Source organism: Pseudorasbora parva, chromosome 2, assembly GCF_024679245.1.
Source record: "Pseudorasbora parva isolate DD20220531a chromosome 2, ASM2467924v1, whole genome shotgun sequence".
Taxonomy (NCBI): Eukaryota; Metazoa; Chordata; class Actinopteri; order Cypriniformes; family Gobionidae; genus Pseudorasbora; species Pseudorasbora parva.
In genome coordinates this window covers 18,636,969-18,660,817 of record NC_090173.1, presented here as the reverse complement: position 1 = coordinate 18,660,817, position 23,849 = coordinate 18,636,969, and the positions used below count along the sequence as shown (strand labels likewise).

At 37.3% G+C, this 23,849-nt stretch overlaps 1 protein-coding gene and 2 long non-coding RNA genes across 3 annotated transcripts in view; 1 reads left to right on the top strand and 2 right to left on the bottom strand.

Annotated features, from left to right (window-relative positions):
• Positions 1-6,759: 6,759 nt before the first annotated feature.
• The window catches only part of LOC137093330 (tripartite motif-containing protein 16-like protein), a 36,930-nt gene continuing 19,840 nt past the window's right edge, over positions 6,760-23,849 (top strand). The window contains exon 1 of the mRNA XM_067458173.1: positions 6,760-7,428. Coding sequence (XP_067314274.1) covers positions 6,850-7,428 — 579 coding nt within the window. The 5' untranslated portion in view covers positions 6,760-6,849. The remainder of the gene's footprint in view (positions 7,429-23,849) is intronic.
• On the bottom strand, positions 10,900-14,602 carry LOC137093378 (uncharacterized). Its single transcript, XR_010908441.1, has 2 exons — positions 14,478-14,602; positions 10,900-11,408 (listed from the first exon to the last, which is right to left on the bottom strand). It is a non-coding gene; the product is annotated as an uncharacterized lncRNA (long non-coding RNA).
• On the bottom strand, positions 15,957-17,108 carry LOC137093366 (uncharacterized). The gene is made up of 3 exons (XR_010908439.1): positions 16,360-17,108; positions 16,192-16,251; positions 15,957-16,094 (listed from the first exon to the last, which is right to left on the bottom strand). It is a non-coding gene; the product is annotated as an uncharacterized lncRNA (long non-coding RNA).

Here is a 23,849-nt window from a genome sequence, read left to right as displayed (position 1 = left end):
AAACATTTTTCAACTATTATTAAGCATTGCAATATGCTACATATGCATATGTTGTTCACTTTTACATCTTTAAAGGGGGGGGGGGGGGATGCTGTTTCATGTATACTGAGCTTTTTACCCTGTTAAAGATTTGGATTCCCATCCTAAACATAGACAAAGTTTCAAAAACTAATGTTGGACGTTTGATGGAATATTTCTGTGTCAAAAATACTCCTTCCGGTTTCTCACATGTTTCGGAGAGGTTTTTTCGAGTATGGGTCGGCTTGACGTCGATAGAGCGGAAGGTCCTTGTATGGGCCGTATGGGCTCTTCTCCCGGTAGGGTGTGCGCGTGACTAGAGCGAGAGAGGAAATGCACAACCATAAACACTGCTCTCAAGCTGCAGATCCACTCGTCCGTGAACACTTCTGAAGCGCCGCGCTCCACTTTATTCCTATGGTGATGTCAAGCGACTTTAATGCTTCAGCACAGCATTCCGGGAAGGCAGCGCTGCATTTCAACCGATTTGAACGCAGAAATAACAGGAAGCTTCACAACATCGCTTTAGTCGCGTCGCAAAGTGGATCTCCACGGTCACTGCTGTCACAGGACTTCACCAAATCAATAAGAAGTGTGTTTTTGACGGAGCGGTCCCAGCGATAAAGGTTCGGCCCTGCTTTGGAAGCAGGCGGTGAGTAAAACTGCTTCAAATGTCTGTTGTTGGCTATCGTCGCCTAAGTAAACATCCGTAAACAACACGATAGTGTATAATGTTAGTTAATTTATCAACGGAGCACACTCTAAAAACTCCAATTAATAAAATGTTGGAAGAGCAAAAAAATATATGTTGAACTAATTTTCTTACTTGTGCTTAGTTAAGAAGACTAATTATATTAAGTCTGCAGAAATATATTTGAAAAACATTAAATGAATTGATATTTTCAAATCCAGTAAACATTTAGAATTGCAAATGTTGACTGGATTAAAAAACGCGAATCCAGTCAACATTTTATAAAAGTAGGCTATATGGCTAACACAATATTTTACTATGGTAAATAGATTTTTGTTTGTGCTGTTGAAATTGGCTGTTAGAAACATTTGATAAAATAGCCTATATCAGAACAATATTTGTGAAATTAGATATTATATAGTATTTTCGATGTTTTGTTTATTATGGTAGGCTAGACCCTATCTGCATTATAATGAGAAGATGGATCCTACAACACTTACATATTACATATTTAATATACATATATAATTCATGAACATATGTAGTTAATAATTTGTGGCATTTAATCTGCCTAATTTTAATGAATAGCCTACGTACAAAAGCTTGTTTGACTACGCGAAAGGATCTGTATTGCTCGTTTGATTTCGCGGAAGCATCTCTGGAGTACTTTGATCCGCGGAAGGATACAGATCAAAGGACTTCGCGAGGTTCACCGTGAGGCAGCAGCAGCAATTTTGAGGATGCAGTTCACGCGTCAGGTAAGAGTTAATGATTAAACTGCAGACAAATATGTCGAACATATTAGGCTTGTGTGGATATTTAACGTTAGAAGTGAAGTAAGAAGTAAATATATCCAAGGGAAATAGGAATTATTTAGGCCTAAGTGATGTCTACGTCAAGTTCACTCGTCATCGAATAAATGATTTACGTTACGTTAATGTGGTCTTTAACCATGTTTAAGTAATAATACATAATTTTGTTTTAAACTATAATACTATATAATGTATGTTAGATTTAATCTCAGCGTGTTGTGTGCTATTTTTGTGTCAGACAAACTTTCTCTCAATAGCCATAGGCCAAGGTGCTGTGGTGATGATTTTTATACGTGCAAATTTACTGAAACATGTCAAACGTGTAACTTAATGTTGGCCAAATAATGTACGCTATTTAGGGTTACGTGGTTGTGTTGAATGTGATTTTTTTCGCGTTCCAACTTTTGAAATTGTCCCGTAAATTAAGGGAACAACATAACCAGGAATACTATGATAAAATGGCGCTCATTTCATCGTCAAGTGGGACGAATTCTGAACTTTAGTCACACATGGAAGTAAATTCTTAATATTAATAAAATGTATAAAGAATATTTTTATTTATTTATTATTATTAATTTTTCTCTTTCTTTCTCCAACAGGATGTGACCAAGATATCCATTTGATGCAAAGTTTCTCCAAGCCAGTCAGTTCTTCTTAAAGGGATAGCTAACCCAAAAATGAAAAGTCTGTCATTTACCCTCATGTTGTTCCAAACCTGTATGAGTTTCTTTGTTCTGATGAACAAAAAATAAGATATTTGGAAGAATGTTTGTTTGAATGTTACAAACATTCTTCCAAATATCTTATTTTGTGTTCAGCAGAACAAAGAAAATTAAACAGTATTTGAACAACACGAGGGCGAATAAATGAGGACAGAATTTTCATTTTTGGTTTCATTAAAAATGAAACCCCTAATTAAAACGTTTTAGTTGAATTAATTATAAAAACGGGTTGAGTAAACGTACATTTTAAAGTTGAAGTCAAGTTTGAGCCAACTAAAAATTATTAATTCAATTAACTTTAAAAAGAATTGAGCAAACGTACATTTTAATGTTGAAGTCAAGTTTGAGCCAATTAAAAAATATTAATATATTTTTTATAAATTATAAAATATTAATAATTAATTGAATCAGTATCATGACCAAGGCATAATTGTTGATTCAATTAATTATTACAGTGAAAACAATAATAATACACTAATCAGGCTTGAGGAAATCCATAAAGGGCTGTCATACAGTTTAGAATTGCTGATGCGATTTGGACTCCAAGAAACATGTCCTCTCCAATTATTTGAGTCAAGAGTCATACCCATCACTAGAGTGAGTTTTGAAAGTTTGAAAAAGAAAATATGGCAGTCCAAAAGTTAAACAGTTTGGGACCAAACCAAAACGTGTGACAAAGAACCCTCCTGTATTTTACATCTGTCTTAAATTGGGCAAGTCGAATTGTATATTTTACTCAATTTCGTTTTCAAATAATACAATATATGTACCACTTTAAACTGAGACCTGTGTCTCATGTGTTGAGCAGTCTTGGATCTTTTTAAAACTTTCACTCCAAGTTTCTTTGGACACCTCTTAATCAAAGTATTTTAATTGCATAGGTACATTTTGAAAAAGGTTGAGGAATTGTGAGTGACCATGTTAATTGCATTAATTTTGCCAACCATAGTAGAAGGAGCATCCACCATTTTATCTTATCTCAGTATTTTTACCCACTTGATAAAATGACTCCCGGTCCCAAAATGCTCAAGGGGCTTTTAGCATAAATGTCTACTCTATTTGATCAAAGGCCTTTTGGGCATCGACTGAAATGATTGCACCTGAGGCTTCCATACCATAATGAATTTAATTAATTATAATGAATATTAACAAAGAGACGGACACTGCTAAAGGAAAAAAATGACCAGGTATAAATCCGGTATATGGTCTGGTTGTATTGTTGAGAGATGTTTTCCAAGCCTGTTTGTTAACACTTTTATTGTCATCTTCTGATCAAAGTTACAAAGTGATATTTAGGTCCATAATTGGCCGGGTTAGTCACATCTTTTCCCTTCTTTAATAGAACACACATATTGGCCTCATAATGAATTAGGGAGTCTGACCATTTTCATATCATCACACCATTCTAGTTTTAAAGAGAAGGCTTTATATCATTCACATCTAAAGCCATCTGGACCTGGTGCTTTACCAGATGGAAAACACTTGATGGCTACTAAAATGTCAGTTTTAGAAAATGAGCGTTCTAGGTCTTCTTTTGCAATTTCATCTAATCAGATCCAAAAAATAACTTTTGTCGGGCCAGGATTTTATTAAGCTGAATCGAGATGGGACTATGGTCTGATATCATCCTGTTTTGATTCTGTTGAGTTATGTTAATCAGTCCAGAATAACCAAAAATTGTCAATCCTAGTATAAGACTTTTAAACATGTGAGTAAAAATGAGTGATGTCTGCTGGGTGTTGCAACTCTAAATATCTACCATGTTCCTATCCTCAATCTATTAAGAGCCTTTACTGAGGTTATATTAGGAGATGCCTTTTAGGATGATCGGTCTAAAAACGGGTCCAAATAACAATTCACAAGTTCACACTTACATATAATTATATAGAGTAAATTTAAATGTCTGGGGGGAGGGATTTGTGCTTGAACTTGGCCTGAACCCAGAGAGAACGGAACCAACAGAACGGAGGTAAGACTGCTGCGTGTGTGTGTATGTATGTATGAATGTATGTATACATACATATGTATGTATGTATGTGTATATATATTATCATAGCTATCAAAATCCAGTGTTCGGCACTTTGCGGACGTGAGTTTTTGTTGTAGATGTCTGTCTTTAAAAAAAAAAAAAATTGTTGTGTATTGTGCTAATTAATTGAGATTTCTTACAGCTCTTACAGGTTTTTGGCCTTGTCTGTTCCGTTGCTTCTATTACTCTCCCCTTTTTTGTAAGTCGCTTTGGATAAAAGCGTCTGCTAAATGATTAAATGTAAATGTAAAATGTAAATATATATATATATATATATATATATATATATATATATATATATATATATATATATATATATATAGGCACCTCTTTGTTGATTAGCTGAGTGCTCTCCACCTGTGTTAATTATCTAAAAGCCCTCCTCCTGAATCTATGTTAATAAACATAATTTGAAATCACCACTGATTACAACATTTACACACCTAGAAGGTATTAGGATATTAGATAGATGTCTGATTTCTTTTTGATGGGGTTGTCAAGCCCTAATGTTATTCCAAGATGCCAAAGTTAAGGTAGGATTTCCTCTATTAGTTTGGTCGTTATCCTTTCGTTTATCTCTTTTACAACACAAGATAAAACCACCATGCCCCCTCCAGAGAGAGGGAGGAAAAAACCCACAAGAAACCACACAGATTTTTATCCGTCAATCCGGTTCCAGTGTTTCAAATGACTTCCAAAACAAAGCATTATGGCTCCCCCTAGTGACTAGAGCACCAGATACTTGAAGCAGAGTAACACTAACACTCCCAATTGAACTAAGTAAAACTAGATAGAAAAAAATGTATACCCGGAAAATACAACTCCACAACCAAATCTTATCAACAACAAAAAAAGAACAAATAATAGTCTCTACACTGTAAAAAAAAATATTTGGAAAAAAAGTTACTTGGTTGCCTTAAAATTTTGAGTTCATTGAAATAAAACATTTTAGTTAATACAATGAACATTTATTGAGATTTGACAACCTTTATTAAAATATTATTAAAAGATTTTGTAAGCAGTATTGGGTAATTGTGTGTTTTATTTCTGATGATGCAGTGAAACATGCCAAATAGTGCTATTTTCATGATTTATTAAATTTTTTATGTGGTTCAAATACAATAATTTTGTGTTACAACTTTATTTTTAATTTCAATAAACTCAATTTTAAGGCAACCAGGTTACTTACTTTTTTAAGTTATACCAACAAAAACCAATAATTCTTTTTACAGTGTATACAAACTTATAGTCCTACACAGTGGAATTTATTCTTGCTCTGTCTCCGAAACTTGTCTCAGTATATAATGTTGTGTCAATGGGAGATTTAAACATAATGGTATTTCCATTATAGGTGATGCAAAGCTTGGAGGGGAAGCACAGAGTGTGGCGCATTTTAAGCTCTCTTAACAATTGCATCACTTCGCTGAAGCTCCGACGTTGTTCCATAACCTCAGCTGTGTAATTCGGAAAAAGCAGCACTTGACAGCATTGATAAAACTTTAGGGTCAAGTGTAGTGCTGTGGCTGTCTAAACATTTACTTGAAGTCCGCTTGAGATTAATAAAATTCATATTTCAATAACTGAACACACTTTCACGTTCACAGCTCTCTGATGTTGGTTAATGGTGACATGATGTTGGCCTACATGTAAAAAAAAAATTTTTATTTGGACTGTTTTTCATTTTTACAGTTTTATAATAATTTGAGTTTTGTAGTAAATAATTGTTAAAACCTTGGTACTCAAAGAGAGAAAACAGCCGCTGTTTATGTCCAGATCACACACTGCCAGAGCTAGTGACTTGAGGTCTTACATCCAGTCTGAAACAGACAGTAACTTTATGAATGTATGCATCACAAAAGCATAATAAAGCCATTATGACATTGATGAAGACATGTGTGACCTATAATTTTTTTTTCTATCCCAAAAATAGTTAACCTCTCACCCAAGACTGGTCCATCCTTCAGAACAATGCTTTCAAGCTTTACTGTATTATATAATCAAGTAAAAAATCTAATGTTAATTATGATGATTACAAGTAAACATTTTCCTCAGTAGGTAGTTTATGTAGTTAACAGAAACACTAATAAACCAAAAATGTTTGCTCTGTGTCCTTGATCTGTTTATCTGAATGCCAATAAATCTAGAACTCAGATGATTTATCATAGGCTATTACACTAACTATTCATTAATTTGAAAATGTGACCTGTTGCAGTTACTGCTTAACATTGAAACTTTATTGTCTTTTCGAAATAATCCATGAAACAAGTTGCGATTTGAGAGTGTGCACTAATATTTTCAGTTTTTTTGCGTGTTTTCTCAAGACCAAGGCCACAAAAAGGGAGATATCATGAATATTCATTTTACTCCACCCACTGGAACAGTTTTTCACTGATGTAGTAACGCCTATTACTAACCTGCAGAGACCTATACTTGGAATAAACATGAACTGAACACAGGGTTGAGACTTTGGGGGTGTGGCATGTGAAACCAATAAAAATGAGTGTCTCCAGTGTGTGAGAGCTGTCAGATCTGCACTGTTCAGCTGTTGTGTGTTTGTGTCTCTCTGCGTGCAGTAAAATGGCAGAAGCCAGAATTTCAGTGGATCAAGATGAGTTGAAGTGTCCACTGTGTTTGGATCTCCTGAAGGATCCAGTGACCATTCCCTGCGGACACAGTTTCTGTAAGACGTGTATTACAAACTGCTGGGATCAGGAGGGCAAGAAGAGAGTCTACAGCTGTCCTCAGTGCAGACAGACCTTCAGTCCAAGACTGGCCTTAGGTAAGAACACCATTCTGTCTAAAGTGGTGGAGAAACTGAAGAAGACTAAACTTTCTGCTGACAGTTACGCTGGAGCTGGAGATGTGGAGTGTGATGTCTGCAATGGAAGAAAATACAAAGCCATCAAGTCCTGTCTGGTGTGTCAAGAATCTTTCTGTCAAACTCATTTTGACCGTCATGAGAAATATCACTTTAGTAAACCACACAAAGTGATTGATGGGACTGGACGACTGCAGGACTTGATCTGCAGTAAACATGATGAAGAGCTAGAGATGTACTGCATCACTGATCAACAGTGCATCTGTGTGAGGTGTGAGGAGAGCCATCATAAAAACCACAAAACTGTATCAGCTGCAGCTCAGAGGAAAGAGAAACAGGTATGAACTGAGAGCAATTTGACCACAGAAATTATAGTGTTGTCTTCATTTACTCACAGTAATGCCGATACAAACTGGGTTGACTTACTTTCTTCTGTAGATATAAAAGATGATATTTTGACGAATATCTGGTTTATTTTAGTTAGGGGTGTAACGATTCGGAGCCGGTTGAAAATCGATACAAATGTGTGACAATTCAAGTCGATTGAGTTTTAAACAGACTCACTTTACAGGCACAACGAGCAAGTTGTAGCTAGTGTTACGGACTGTGGAAAAAGAGTGAAAGAAACTAATTATTTCAGTTCATTCATAGAAGTTATGGATCGAGCGCAGTCGGCACCCGTGTGCAAGCGCCGTCAAACACACAGCGACGGCAAGCGCGTTCACGTTACGGCATTTTGACTTTCCTTAGACTAATAATCACCAAAGTGAGATGCTCCAGTCACATCCGTCTGCATGTAAAAGATAATAGGACAAACCACACTGACCGGCGGATTTGCAGCCCCACTCGCGGCGCCGAGGGCGATTGCCATGGAGATCTCAAGCGCAGTGTTTTCACAGAGAAAGATATTAAATTAATTCCAGGTCCTTCCTCATCAAGAAAAAGAGCATCTCGAGGATGTGTTCCGGAGACTGAAGGAAAAATCTGTGCTGTTGCAGAACCAGGTGTTGTATTTATTTTACTCTCTTCTCTAAATGGGTACTACATTGATTTTTGTTGTTGTTGTTGTAATAATTCGTTGATTTATTATGGCATAATCTAAATGTGTGTGTGTGTGTGTGTGTGTGTGTGTGTGTGTGTGTGTGTTTTAACTCATGCAAGTGTAATGATACAAATGATTAAAATCTTGCCTTTATACCGAAGTGAACCCCTAACTGTTAGCCGGCGCGCTCTGCACAATTCGCTGCCGATGGCGTTTGTGTTCTGGAGCATTGAGACAGGACTGACATTCCTCAAAGGCACTTTATTCTCCATGAAACAAGTTGCGATTTGAGTGTGCACTAATATTTTCAGTTTGTTTGCGTGTTTTCTCAAGACCAAGCCAAAACAAGGGAGATATTCACTGATGTAGTAACGCCTATTACTAACCTGCAGAGACCTATACTTGGGTTTTCCACATTAACTGAACACAGGGTTGAGACTTTGGGGGTGTGGCATGTGAAACCAGTAAAAATGCGTGTCTCCGGTGTAATCTAAATGTGTTTGTTTTTTTTAACTCATGCACGTATAATGATACAAATGATTAAATTCTTGCCTTTATACCGATGTGAACCCCTCACTGTAGCCGGCGCGCTCTGCACTTCGCCGCCGATGGCGTTTGTGTTCTGGAGCATTGAGACAGGACTGACATTCCTCAAAGGAACTTTATTCTCTACAGTTTCAAAGAGAGCACAAGTTCAGCATAACATAAGAAAAAGAACATCAACTAAAACGTCACAAAATGAGAATAGCCAACGCTAGCATAGGCTACAGCAAAAACACGAGTTTAGGATTGAAGTGAGCATTAGCACGTACCTCAGTCAAACAGGGAGAGAAACAGGAAAATTCAATATTTAACTGTCACTCTAGCCCCTCTATCCAATAGAGGACGCACTTACACAACACATATCTCTCCCAATACCTAAACGGCCATATGACTGAACAAAACAACATTTTGGTGAAACTCAAAATAGAAAATGAAAGGTTAACCTGAGACACTGTTGTACTTAAACTTGACCTAGTCTTTTTATTTCTACTCTTCCTCTGCAGGACGAGGGTGAAGAAGCTGAAACAACAACTTTAGAAAACCACTAGATCTCCATGAAGGGACTTTTTGAGGATTTGTTGTACATTTTCGATTGAGTTTATTATTAGACATCAAATATATATTTAAATTTTACAAAGAAATATGCAGAAACTTGTCTGAGAAATAAAAGGCCACTTGTTTTTTAATTTGTCTTAATTCTCATTTTGTAAAAATAAATAATAATAATAAAAAAAATCATGAGAAAATCATAACGTATCATGAGTTGAGTGAATTGTTACTTCCCTAATTGTAGTGTCTATACAGTGAAAGTCAATTGGGTCCAAAAATGTCAAGCTCCAAAAAGAAGACAAAAGTATAGAAGTGTTTAAAGAAGTATAAGAACTTGATTATTATCAAAACTGCAGTGTGCTATTCAGTTCAATACAGGGGCATAGCCATCATTTCAGAAGTGAGGGGGACAGAATATCAAGTGTTATACCAATTTGTTTTTCCTGACCTTTGTCTAATTGATGGTTTTATTTTTAATCATATACATTTTCAAGACTTTGATTGACTTATAAGCTATTTTTGATCCCAAATGACCTTTGCTTATATATATGAATTTTAATATATAAAGTGTAATTAATTTCCTGTGATCAGAGCTGTATTTTCATCATCATTACTCCAGTCTTCAGTGTCCTTCAGAAATCATGCTGATATGAGAGCTTTTGCAACATCGTACTACCATAAGAATCAGTAATAATAATAATTATTATTATTAATTACAAAATTAATACATGTATTTAGCAAGGATGCATTAAATTGATCAATTGATATAGACATTTATAATGTTGCAAAAGCTATATATTTCAGATAAATACTTTTCTTTTGAACTTTCTATACAACATAATAATAATAATCATTGTTGAGGCTATCCTACACTGTAAAAAAATATTTGTTGACTTAACTTAATATATTTTGTTATCTTTTTGCATTGGTTTTTTTAAGTTTCTCTTACTTATTTGGATAAGTTATCTGAACTAATTCCATTTAGTAATAAAAACTTCCCCTTCAGTTTTCTGAACTTAAATGTTCTAGTCATCATAACTTCACTTTAGTTTTCTGAACTTAAATGATCTAGTCATCATAACTTCACTTTAGTTTTCTGAACTTAAATGATCTAGTCATCATAACTTCACTTTAGTTTTCTGAACTTAAATGTTCTAGTCATCATAACTTCACTTCAGTTTTCTGAACTTAAATGTTCTAGTCATCATAACTTCACTTTAGTTTTCTGAACTTAAATGTTCTAGTCATCATAACTTCACTTTAGTTTTCTGAACTTAAATGTTCTAGTCATCATAACTTCACTTTAGTTTTCTGAACTTAAATGTTCTAGTCATCATAACTTCACTTTAGTTTTCTGAACTTAAATGTTCTAGTCATCATAACTTCACTTTAGTTTTCTGAACTTAAATGTTCTAGTCATCATAACTTCACTTTAGTTTTCTGAACTTAAATGTTCTAGTCATCATAACTTCACTTTAGTTTTCTGAACTTAAATGTTCTAGTCATCATAACTTCACTTTAGTTTTCTGAACTTAAATGTTCTAGTCATCATAACTTCACTTTAGTTGGTTGCAAAGCTGCTTTAATAAGTATTAATTGCATTACTATATTGATTTGTAAATTACATTTGATTTAGAATAAAACCTATAGCAAATTAAAATCACAGCAACACATATCAGTACACATTTATATTTATTGCAAAAACAAACACCAAAAACAACCACACAAAAGGTCTGAAATGTCCTTTCTTCAGAAAATTGCAAAAAGAAACGGCACAGACTGTTAAACACCTCTGATTTGGCTTTATACCATTTTAATTTAAACTTAATTTAAGTTCATTTTAATCAACTCTCAAGCTTCAGTACATTTATCAATGAGCATAAACAGCACATATGCACCAGTGTTATTACCTCACTGCATTTTTTTCAGCTTTGCAGCTCTCCCCAACCATTAAACCTAGATTAAAAATAAAAATAAAATAAAAAGTTGGATAACCTCATAGCTTGAGCCCAAACAGTGTGGCAAAGGCATTTAGGGCATCTTCTAGATCCATGACCACAATCTCCGTCCAGTATGACATCCACAACATCATCTGGGAAGGCACTATCATGTCTGATGTCCTCACTCATGGTCAAGATGCCCTACATTAACCCCATGAACAATGTCTCTCTCATCATCATCTGGCTGGAAAAAAATGAGACACAGATACAAATTTTAAGTGGTGCTGTCATAAAATATTTATTTAAACATACATTAAATACTAAAGAACAGCAATACAATAACTATGCAATATAGTAAATATACTTTTTCTACTTGACAGAATATTTTTTCTGAGGTAAATGTGACATGACATTGCTTAAAAGCTATTTATTGACGTTTATTAACGTTTGCGCAGTTGAAACACTGCGATTACATGAGACAATACAGATTCCATACATTGTACTGTATCTTTAAACATATTCTCTGATGTTCATACATGTTTATTTCATGCTGTATCTACTAGTAAAGTGCAATATTCAAATGCAAAAAGCAACAAAAACAACATTTAAAACCACTGTCATATTAAAGGGTTAGTTCACCCAAAAGTGAGAATTAGCCCATGATTTACTCACCCTCAAGCCATCCTAGGTGTATTACATTCTTGTTTCAAATCGTTCATTCACTTGGCCAAATAAAAAATGTGCTTGTCCGGAAAAAAGTTCGATATTTTTTTGTTTTTCCGTGCGTGTGTGCGTTGTAAATATAATTTATTCTGAAGCAATATTCTCCCCAGTGTTCAATCAGCTTTGACATATTTAAATATGCATATTTGTGATTTTAAAAAAAAATATTGAATCATTTGAAATGTAGGATATTTTTACCTTTTATAAAGGGGATTTTCCCCCTAATCTTATTAAATAAAGGCACTGCTTCAGGTTTCATTCTATATTGTTAAATTTGATCAATACATTAAATTAAAATGAGACAATATAAGGGCTGTTACCAATCAAATAAAATAATTTACACTGAAAAATCACAACTACATTAAATTTAGATTTGTAGTTTTGAATAGACAAATACAAATGTTAGAAAGTATGTTTAAACATGAAACTAAACCTCCAGTAGGTGGCAGCAGGTGGCCGTCTTAATGAGTGAGCCATTGAGTCGTTCATTCAAACGATTCATTCAAACACTGAATCGTTCAGTTGCTGTGAGACGCGTTACAGTTCTGCTGTGAACGATTTTCGCTGCTGAAATAGAACAAACACACTCAATATTGCATCTAAAATGTAAGTGACTAAGTGAATGTTAATGTAATGTTTATGGAACCGTCATATGAAATCAGAGTCACTTTCTGTCGTGATTGTATTCAGGAAACAGCTTAAATGGCTCTAGTGTTGTAATTTCTCCTCGAGAGGCTGCACGAGTGTCAACAGCGCAAACTTGTTATCGTCATTTCATCATATATTACTATCCACTATCGATCGCCACTTACACTAAATTAATGCACAACCATTCTTGCATTTTGGTGATTCGCTAACGTTAGTTTATTTTTTGTTTTAATCATGCCCTTGTCCATCGGGCAAGTAAAATTCTCTTTCACTTGTCCCAGACAAGCGTTAATGTCGAGCCCTGAATCAGTTATATTAAAAAAAGTTCTGGCTAATCCAAAAATTATAAATGGCAGTGAATGGCTGCCCAAATTTTGAAGCCCAGAAAAAAAGTGCATCTATCCCAGGGCTCGACATTAACGCTTGTGGATTTTTCGAAGGGACAAGTGAAAGAGAATTTTACTTGCCCGATGGACCTGATTAAAACAAAAAATATCTAGCGAATCACCAAAATGCAAGAACGATTGCATTAATTTAGTGTAAGTGGCGATTGATAGTGGATAATAATATATAATGAACTGACGATAACAAGGTCGCGCTGTTGACACTTGTGCAGCCTCTAGAGAAGACATTACAACACTTGACCTGTTTTCCTGAATACCACCACGACTGAAAATGACACTGACTTCACATGACAGTTCATAGCAAAACAATTAATTAACATTCACTTAAATTAACATTCCCTTAAAGTCACTTACATTTAAGAAGCAATATTTAATGTTTTGTTCTATTTCAGCAGTGAAAATCATTCACAGCAGAACCGCAACAAGTCACAGCAACATGTGAGTTACTGAACGATTCAGCGTTTGAATGAATCGTTTGAATGAACGACTCAATGACTCACTCATTAAAACGGCCACCTGCTACCACCTACTGGAGGTTTGGTTTGATGTTTAAACATTATTGGTCTATCCAAAAATACAAATTTCAAAACATTATTTAATGCAAATTAAATTTTTCAGTGTAAATTATTTAATGTGATTGGTAACAGCCCTTATAGTGTCTTATTTTAAATTAATGTATAGATCAAATTTTACAATATAAAATGAAACCTGAAGCATAGCCTATATTTAATAAGATTAGAGGGGAAATGCCCTTTATATAAAGTAAAAAATAATAATTAAAAAATTCACAAATATGCAGATTTAAATATGTCAAAGCTGATTGAATACTGGTCAGCATATTGCTTCAGAATAAATTATATTTAAAACACACACACACACACAAACACACAAAATATCAAACTTTTTTCCGGACAAGCACATGAACATGCTTAATGTCAAGCCCTGTATCCATTATAAAAATAATCCAGAAGGCTCCGGGGGGTTAATAAAGGCTTCTGGCGGACCGCCTTCAACTTACGAAATAAGTGTAATGCCTCTCGAAGTTCAAAAGGTTTACGCCACGTCCGACGTCATTGTCGCGGCAATTACGTTTTTTTTTTTACACCATGTCCGATGCCGTCGCTGCGCCAGTTGAGTTTTTCTTCCCCTCTACATCCGACGACATCGCCGTGCCAGTTACACTTTTTCCGTAACTTTAATACGGAAGGCCGTCGCGCCAGAAGCTACATATTTTACATTATAACTTTTTACATTACAAACCCATCGATTCACATCAGAATGTCTTTATTAACCCCCCTGGAGCCATGTGGATTACTTTTATAATGGATGGATGTACTTTTTTCTGGGCTTAAAAATTTGGACTGCCATTCACTGCCATTTATAATGCTTTAGATTTTTTTTAAATACAACTCCGATTGTATTCGTCTGGAATACACCTAGTATGGCTTGAGGGTGAGTAAATCATGAGGTAATTTTCCTTTTTGGGTGAACTAACCCTTTAATAGTTATTTATTTTACCTGTATCGATTCAAACTCACATTTAATAATTTTCAAGGAGTTTCATGAAACTTATCTGTATCTGATGGCGATCTGAGAGAGAGACCATGCAGTGAAGCGAGATGTAGTTTCATCCGATCCGTAAACCAGTTCAGTTTCTTGTCAAGGAGCAACCCAGCAAACACGTTTACGTTGTGGCAACGTCTGTGGCACGTTGCATTTCTACTATGGCAACGTCGCATGTCAACGTGCTCGCAACATTGTAACAACGTAGAATTGTAAGACGCGACGGGGCTGTAGCAACGTTGTTGCGCAACATTCAGCAACTTCAAGACGACATTCTGACAACTTATTTTTTTAATGCTATATTCACCATTCCCCATAGAGGTTCATTTTTAATTTCAGTTATTATACTTTTTATATGCCTATTGTTTATCCTATTATTTATGGGCCTAACAGTAAATTCATTATAATCAACACCTGCAACACACTTTTGAAGAATAAAAATTACATACAAGTTTATTCAACTAATTCAACTTTATTATAACAGCATGTGGTAAGCGACCAGATACATTTTTTAAAAATAAATAAAATAGAATAAACAAATATTTAGTTTAAGTATATTACATCAAACACAAAAAAAGCAAAGATAGGCCTAGGTCAGAACATTTAAGAGCAAAACCGGGTTTTGTAGATGGCAGAAAATCGTATTCAAAAGCCTGCTGATGAGGTCGGTAAGCGGAATCATGTCCAGGAAATATCAACAAATCCAAAGGAGAAATGCAAGTCCAGAAACCAGCAGGTATGAGATGTTGAACAATTTCTTTACGGTAAGGATCTGAGTAAATCTGGTAGCCTAACGTTAAAAGAAATAGCGTTATGATGGTTATACACAAAATCGCAACTCCATGAATAATATGATTTGTCCGTTTATTTTATTTTAAAAAAAAAATGTAGTTTGTAAAATAAAGAACGAATGAATGTCACGTAGACACGGAAATTGTAGCTTGTTTGAATATTTGCATATCAGCTAAGGTAAATTAAAAGCAATACTCACGGATCCGCGTATCAAGTTATTATAATAACCTATAGATATAGCCTACTCGTTGAAGAATGAGACGGTTCAACTGTCAGTTGAAATTTAAAAGGCTGATATTCACGCTTCAGGACAGTGATGACGAGTATAGGTCGCCCAGTGGTTGTCCAGATACCTTGGCACAACTTTAAGCAATGGTCCGGACGGTGGTTCAATGTCAACGTTGTGACAACACTGTAACAACCTTCACCACACAACGTATTATAGCAACCTTTTGGCCATGTTGTGTCAACGTTGTTAGAAGGTTGAGTACGTTGTGCCAACGTTGTGTGTTTGCTGGGAATTGATAAAAACATAAAAAATAAAAAATAAACATTTTATAGGCTTATTGACAACATGTTGCAATGTTTACACTGTACAATGACTCAATGTGATTTAATTAGGGCTGAATACTATTATTTAAATTCATAAAGTTAATATTTACCAGAAATTGCAGCAAATATAGTGAAACCGCTGTCCACCTCCAACCATTCGAACAAATAGACGGCGCGAGTTGTTGAGAGCTCCATGAACCCCGCGAGGTAAAAGCGTGTAACGTTAGGAACTCTGTATTTCAACGGCTCTGGGAGCACAACACACACACACACACACAAATATAATTATAAAACAATATAATGTCATAAATACACTTTGTAGATGAGGTTAAACACGTAACTTACTTTGTGTTATCTTGGTTGAAAGTAAACTCCATGTCTGCACTGCACGGTGAGTCATGTCCCCTGAGAGAAAAATTTTGGCTCGTTTAAACGCGCACAGCATATAAGTTACATATTGGTATAAATAAATAAATTATGAAAAACAAATGGTAAATGAGATAAAACACTTACTTTATAATATTTCCCTGTGAAAAAGTTCTCTCGCCTCAGTCGCCTGTTTCTATCCTCCGCTCTGCACCGCGAGTCAAAGAAGATATCTCTAAGTTTAGGTGCGCACGGACACACACACACACACATACCATCCTACCACAATATAATGTTATAAACTTCATACTGTTAATGAGATAAAACACTATGCCGGTGTAAACACTACTCATTTGCTCAGCATATCGATTGAAGGGAAATGGCGTCTGGTCTGTCAGTCGGTGGGGGAGGGGATACGGGGGCGCGCGCATACAGCACGTGCATTTCCTGGATGTACATAATTATCCTCTCCGCCAGATGGCGCTGTTTTCACTAGCCGTGTTAATACAAAAACTCTTTACTCATTGACTCCTTGAATTAAGACTTGGTTTATATGGTGTGGAATGGTACGTATTAAATACGGTAAGTTAAATAAATGTGCTCATATCTATATAATTAGAGTGTTGTATATAAATCAGCTGCACATAGTAGATTAAGTTTAGTTTACTGTAGTTAAATAAATAGACTAAAGTATAATTGGAGTAAAATCCAGAACAGTTCAACTTATGTTTTTAAGTTAAAACAACAATTATACTTGTTCATTCAACAGAAAATCTAGTGTAGTTATTTCAACATATGTTTTTGAGTTAAAACAACAATTATACTTGTTCACTTAACTTTCAGTCTAGTTGAGGACAAGAAAACTTAAAATGCCTTGTTGTCTGGACAATCTAGTTATCTCTACTGAAAAAAATTTGTTGAAATAACAAAATCGCAAAAAATTTTTTTACAGTGTATACGCCTCTGCATGAATGGCACGGTGTTCTCAACTCATAGCAAAGGAATCCAAGTCCAAGCATTAACTTTCTTTTCTCATTTATTATAAAAGTAGAAAGGGTATTTCCATCAGATGATTCTTTACGCAGTGTGGCTATAAATAAAGTGCTGTTGTGCTGTTGGTGGAAAGGGTGCTCACGGCTATGGTAAGAACCGTGTGTTCCCCGCCATCCACACCTTGCCTAAATAATTACCACAGCTGTAAATATACCCAACTCCCAGTGAAATGCCACACCTAGTGCAATGCTTCCTCTAGTGGCTATATTATATACATATGTTATACATAATAACAAACCATGTTTATAAGTGAATATAAATGGTAGAAGCATACATGTGTTTTTAATCCTCATATCCGAATGATTACTGAAGGATTGTGTGACACTGAAAACTGGAGTAATAGCAAACAGAAAGTTATTTTAATTTTTACAAATATTTCACAATATTAATGGTTTTACTGTTTTTTATATATTCAGTAAACAAGAGCCAGATCAAAAACTTTGCATTGTATTAACATCCTTGTATAGAATCAATACAAAAAACAAACTATCTGTGAACTGAGATAGAAACACTTACGTGGATAGCCTATAACAGGGGTTTTCAATCTTTTAGATGCATGCCACAAACCTCCTAATATGATCATCCCTGTGTGAGGGACCTCCATTCTAAAATCTATAAGACATCTGTCTTTTATAACCACTCATTTTATGCATAAAAAATATTATAAATCTAAAATTAGTTTGTTTATGTTGTTCTCGTCAATATAGTCATGTATTTTTATGTATTATTTATTTAATTTTAATAAAAAATATTTATTATTTATATTAACATTTTATTTTAATATATTTTCATTTATTTAATAGATTATTAACTAACTAATATTTTTTAATCACATGTATTTAGATCTTATTTATTGCTTTACTATTTTATTTTAATCTTATTATTATAATTTATTTATTTAATAGTTTTTTTTTTTTTTTTTTTAGACTTTTCCACGGACCCCTTGTCCCTCTTATGTGGCCCCCTGGGGGTCCCCAGAGCCCAGATTGAAAACCCTTGGCCCAGAGCGGTTGAAAAACAGAGTTTTTCATGAACCCCATTCATTTCAGTGTATCTAAAGCCCCTTTCACACTGCGATTCCGGCAAATACACGGATAATGCGACCCGGCATTTGTCCCCGGGCCGCTAGATTTGGTCCATTCACACTGCCAGCGAAATACCGTAATATGTGCACTTTCACACACAACGGTTAACGGTCCCGGGTCGAGTTGACACGTGATACCGGATGTGACGTATAATGGCGAGCGATCTCCGCTTCAGTGCGGATAGTAAGCTCCGTGGTGGACTTGTGTCCAGTTTGCACACATTTCTGCTTGTTTAATTTTAGTTTCTTTTGTATACGAACACTCTCTGCATTTAAAACACAGACTAGCTCTTCTGGCACTGCAGGGTTGTATTATTGAAAAAACAAGCTGTAGGAGTCGCACGATAACTACGTACACGTTGCGGCATTAGCTTCGGCTTTTGTTCACACAGCGCTCGTCTCGGGTCGAATCCCGCAATATTACTAGGTCCCCGACCCGGGTCGAATTCGGTAATCAATCCCGGGACGTGGTTGTTTTCACACAGAAGGCGACCCGGCAATGTTCCGGGAATATTGCGGTCCGCGACGTGCAGTGTGAAAGGGGCTTAAGTAGCCTGGATGCCAGCCGAACTTAGCCCCGCCCACAATTTTTTTAGGTCGGGCAGTTCGGTCTGGCCGCTCCATAGAGGAGTAATTATTCCCGAACAGAAACTGTTCGGACCAATGAAATCATCAGGGCGGGCTTTAGACGATGATGGACAGATGAGCAACAGTAACGGAGCTACCAGCGCACCTGCAGACGGGGTTGCCAAGTTTTTACAACAACCTGTCAACTACTATCCCTAAACAATAGCTTCTCGGGGGGTTCTCCGGGGGAAAAATGGCATTTGGGGGGTAAAATGTGTGTTATTTTGGCAAGGGTGCCTGCTAAAATTCACACTCATGGGTCTCACATAATAGTTGCTTCAACCCGCGGACATAGAAAACAACCCGCGGGGAAAAAATGCAGACTTGGCAACACAGTGCAGTTGAGCTCTGTTGACATTTGACAATGCGTCGCTTTGTTTGCTCTGATTGGTTGTCGGTCTGTCCAACTGATGTCTTTCCTGGTTCGGTTGAAACACGCCCCATAATCACAGCCCAATGGAGCAGTTTCAGATCAGTCGGGCTATAGCTCAAGCACACTCGCTGGCAAATTGATGGAATTACTGCATATTTTGAGATTTTATGGCATTATTAACTTCTCAGGAATATTGATAAAAGATGTATTTTATGAAGCACGTTAGAGTTTATGTTTATTGTTATATAATAGATCGTTAGACGCTAACTGCAGTTAGATAACGTGAGCGGCACTGCTAAAACTTCTATATACAGATGTTATCTGTCATATTTGAACAGTTTTTAGTCTCTGAGATCTTTCTGTTGAATGTGTTCCTATGAAGTCGGCTCATTTAAGAAAGAACGTAGCGCCTGATATAAAGATTGAGTTGAATTAAAATGGTTGCCCTGTTTTGATTTGAAACACTATTTAAAGCTTCTTTCTTGTGTAAATTCTGTATATGCTAGCATCATTTATGTATATATTCACCTGTTGTGTATGCTTCAAGAATCATAAAATAACATTGGCAAGTTAACAACATTAAATTGGTAAAAGAAATTACCACCCCACATGGAAAGAACCTATATAAACTTTAATTACAGTATATTGATGTTAATTATAATTTATTAAACTGTGGAAAAACGGATCAATTATGTCAAATTACACATAAAACAAATAATTTTCAATCAAATTTATTGTACAAACCTGCTCTGTCCATCTACAGTAATTTACTTTTAAAATATAGGTTTTACATGTACTACACTAACTAAGATATTATTTATAAAAATGCAGTAAGCACATCAATTCAAAAACATGTGTGCATATTTACAGTATTAATCTTTATTTTAAAAGAACCACTCTTTGAATATGTATATGCTTTGAATATGCAAAAATATCTACATTAAAAGACAATTATCTTTATATTTTTATACTGTAGCATTGTAGTTATTATTTTATACATGTACAATTAAATTTTATCTAAAGCAAATTACAAATGAAGTATGAAGTATGGAAGGTCTGAATCGGTTTGAGCCAAGGAATCAAAGGGGGAAAAAAGTTGTTTAATTCTAAAAATTATTAGCATAAACATGTGTGAAACTTTGGACAAGCTAGAGGGATTGAGTTAGAGACTCCAAATTTTCTAGAGTGACAGCTTAGACTGTTATCTATGAGTGTGCCAAATAAAAAAAACCATAAGGGCTAGAAACAAAAAAAATTCACCTGAATCCTTGGCTCAAGCCGATTCGATTGCACTATGTGATATTTTCTGTTATGTACATTTTCCTGCCATTTTTAATTAACCGAGAACAAACTTTTTCGAAGTCCTTTAGGCCGTTGGTAAACAAGCAAGGTTGGTTTGGCAAACAAATTTTAATAAGCGGTTACAAAAACACACTAAAAGCTATATCTCTGCAACGCTTTATCGTATTCAAACCAAACTTTTCATCAGCAGCGTTTTGGCGAAGCGCCACCTACTGATCCGGAGATACGATGAATGGATATTTTACAAAGCACAGTTTCCAAGCCAAGATTGCTCGCCAATGAAATTGAGATCATTTTTAGGGTAATTTAGTAGGTGTGTCAGACACAGACAAGGACACAGATGGATAAGTGTTATTGCAAAGTTTATTAACAGAGGTTATGGACAAAGGTGATACTTAGAAGGGTGGTGACACTCAGACAAAGGACGATGATGGTGAAGACTATGATGAAGGGGATGATGATGAAGGAGACGAAGAGGATGGCAGGTGAGGGCTTCGAAGAAGGACAGGTAGTCGAGGTTGGATCAGTGCAAGACCAGACGGTGAATGTGAAGGTGAGGAGTGCTTATGTAGTGTCGCTGGTGATGGTGCCCAGGTGTTCAGAATGGCTGTGATGGTGAACGAGTGGGCGTGTCAATGTCTGATGGCTGTGAGGGTGTGACAGTACCCACTCCTCCACGGACACCTCCACGGGCAGCTGGGATGGGCGGCGATGGGGTCTGCCATGGCCTGGAGGAGCAGGTTGGTCAGGGTGGCCTTGATGAAACTGAGTTAGAAGATTGTGGTCCAGCACATCGTTCCTGGATATCCAGCTCCGCTCCTCAGGACCATAGTCCTCCCAATCCACCAGGTATTCCATCCGGGACCCCCGTTGCCATGAGTCGAGGATGGCTCGCAACAGGTAGACAGATGGGTCCTCGTCGATGGTAGGAGCACCATCACCAAGATCTGTGGGTGAAGAAGGGACAGGTTCAGTGAAGGGTTTCAAGTAGGTTTTCTGTAGGTGGGAGGAAGTTGAAGACGGTAGGTGACTTCGTTCAGCTGCCTGTCTACCGTAAACGGTCCGATGTACCGGGGACTCAGCTTACGGCATGGCAGCCGGACGTCCCGTGTGGAAAGCCAGACCTTTTGGCCTGGCTGGTACTGCGGCGTGGGTCTGCGCTTGACATCAGCCTGTTGCTTGTGTCTCCGGACTGCCTGCTGGAGTTGCACGTGCGCTGAGTCCCAGACCATCTCGCTCTGGCAGAACTAGTAATCCACCACTGGGACCTCTGAGGGCTTAATTCTTTCTGAAGCGATGGTAGAAGATGGCGAATCCCAGGAAGCGCTGCTGCTCCTTGATGGTATTTGGCTGTGGCCAATGGGTGATGGTGTCCACCTTCCTCTGGTCCATATTGACTCCATGGTTGTCTATGATGTACCCAAGAAACTGAAAAGTAGAGACATGGAACTCGCACGTCTCGAGCTTGAGGTAAAGGTGATGGTCTCTGAGCTTTTGCAGGACTAGACAGACATGCTCCTCATGCTCCCCCAGGTCACTAGAATAGATGAGGATATAGACGATGATGAATTTGTTTAAGTATTCACGAAATGTCTCATTCATGTAATTTTGGAAGACGGAGGGGGAGTTGGACAGCCCATACGGCATCACCCGGTATTCATAGTGATCTGAGGGAGTGATGAAGGCTGTCTTCCACTCGTCTCCCTTGCGGATGCGAATGAGGTTGTAGGCACTTCTGAGATCGAGCTTGGAGAAGATGGTGGCCCCACGGACCTGTTCCAGGGCTGAGGGGACCAGAGGAAGGGGATAACTAATTTTGACGGTCTGAGAATTTAGGTGACGGTAGTCGATACACGGCCGCAAGCCTCCGTCCTTCTTGCACGTGCTTCATGCACGTACTCCTCCATGGCCTTCTGTTCCGGGATGGACAGAGGATAGACACAGCCCTTAGGTAGAGTAGGCCCAGGCAGGAGGTTGATGGTGCAGTCCCATGGCTGATGAGCTGGACATTTTGTAGCCAACTGCTTGCTGAAGACATCCTGGAACGCCCAGTAAGCTGGAGGAATGGCCACGTTGACTTGAGTATCGGGACTCTCTACTGAGGTGGATTGCACAGCCAATGATGAAGGAACTGACGATGATGATGGACCTTTTCGGCGAGGACATTGGATACAATGATCAAAGCAGTTCTCACCCCATTGCAGGATCTCTCTGGTGGACCAGTGGACATGCGGCTGGTGTAATATTAATCAGGGGCATCCCAGGATGATGTCCGTGGTTGACTCCTCCAGCACCATAAACGTGATGGTTTCCTCATGCAGGTTGTTATGGCCCGCTCGAGACCACAACAAAGATGGGATCACCACAACACGGAATTAATATAAGAAATTCAATATATTAAACAATCTAGGGGTTACAAGATGTAAAATGTTGACAACAATAAATCTCAAAGCGAGGCAACCAGAGGCCAGACGGAGATGATGTTAACTCTCCGTCATCTCTCCCATTGCATGAAACCACGACATATATCTCTGCCTCCTAATTGGAGTCAGGTGTCCTCCATCTCTGCGGCCACCTACAAAACAAGAAAAGACGGAACCAACAAAAGAAAAACACACCCATACCCAGATGACCAACTCATAGAGTAAGTGTGTGGGAGAAATGGCAGACACGACCTCGGCCCAGCGAGGGGTCCTGATTGGCCCTGCACGGTGGTGATTCTGAGGTCGAAGGGGCAACGTTGACAGGTCGTAATGCCAAGTCCATCTCCCCCACAATACAGGCACAGATGTTGTGAGATCCTGCGTTGGCATTCGGTGGTGGTCAGATGGTATGAGTCGATCTGCATGGTTTCAGGTGCTGGAGGTGCGACAGATGGTTGAGCGGGTGGAGGATCGTCAGCGGGTGAGGAGAGGCCACAGGCAGATAACCGTTGAGACACACGGATGGTTTTCTGGATGAGGGCTTCCAAGCCCATGGTGTTCTCGTAAACCACAGTCAGTTGCTTGATTTCCACGAGGACGCCGTGGCAAAAGGCGAAGACGAGGGCTGATTCATTCCATCCACTCATACAGGCCAGTGCGCGGAAGCGCACTGCATAGGAACTCGTGGTTTCTCGTTTGCCTTGGCGAATAGAAAAGAGTTGATCATGGACAGATAATTCTGCAGTTTGTTGACCAAATACCTCTTTAAGATGAG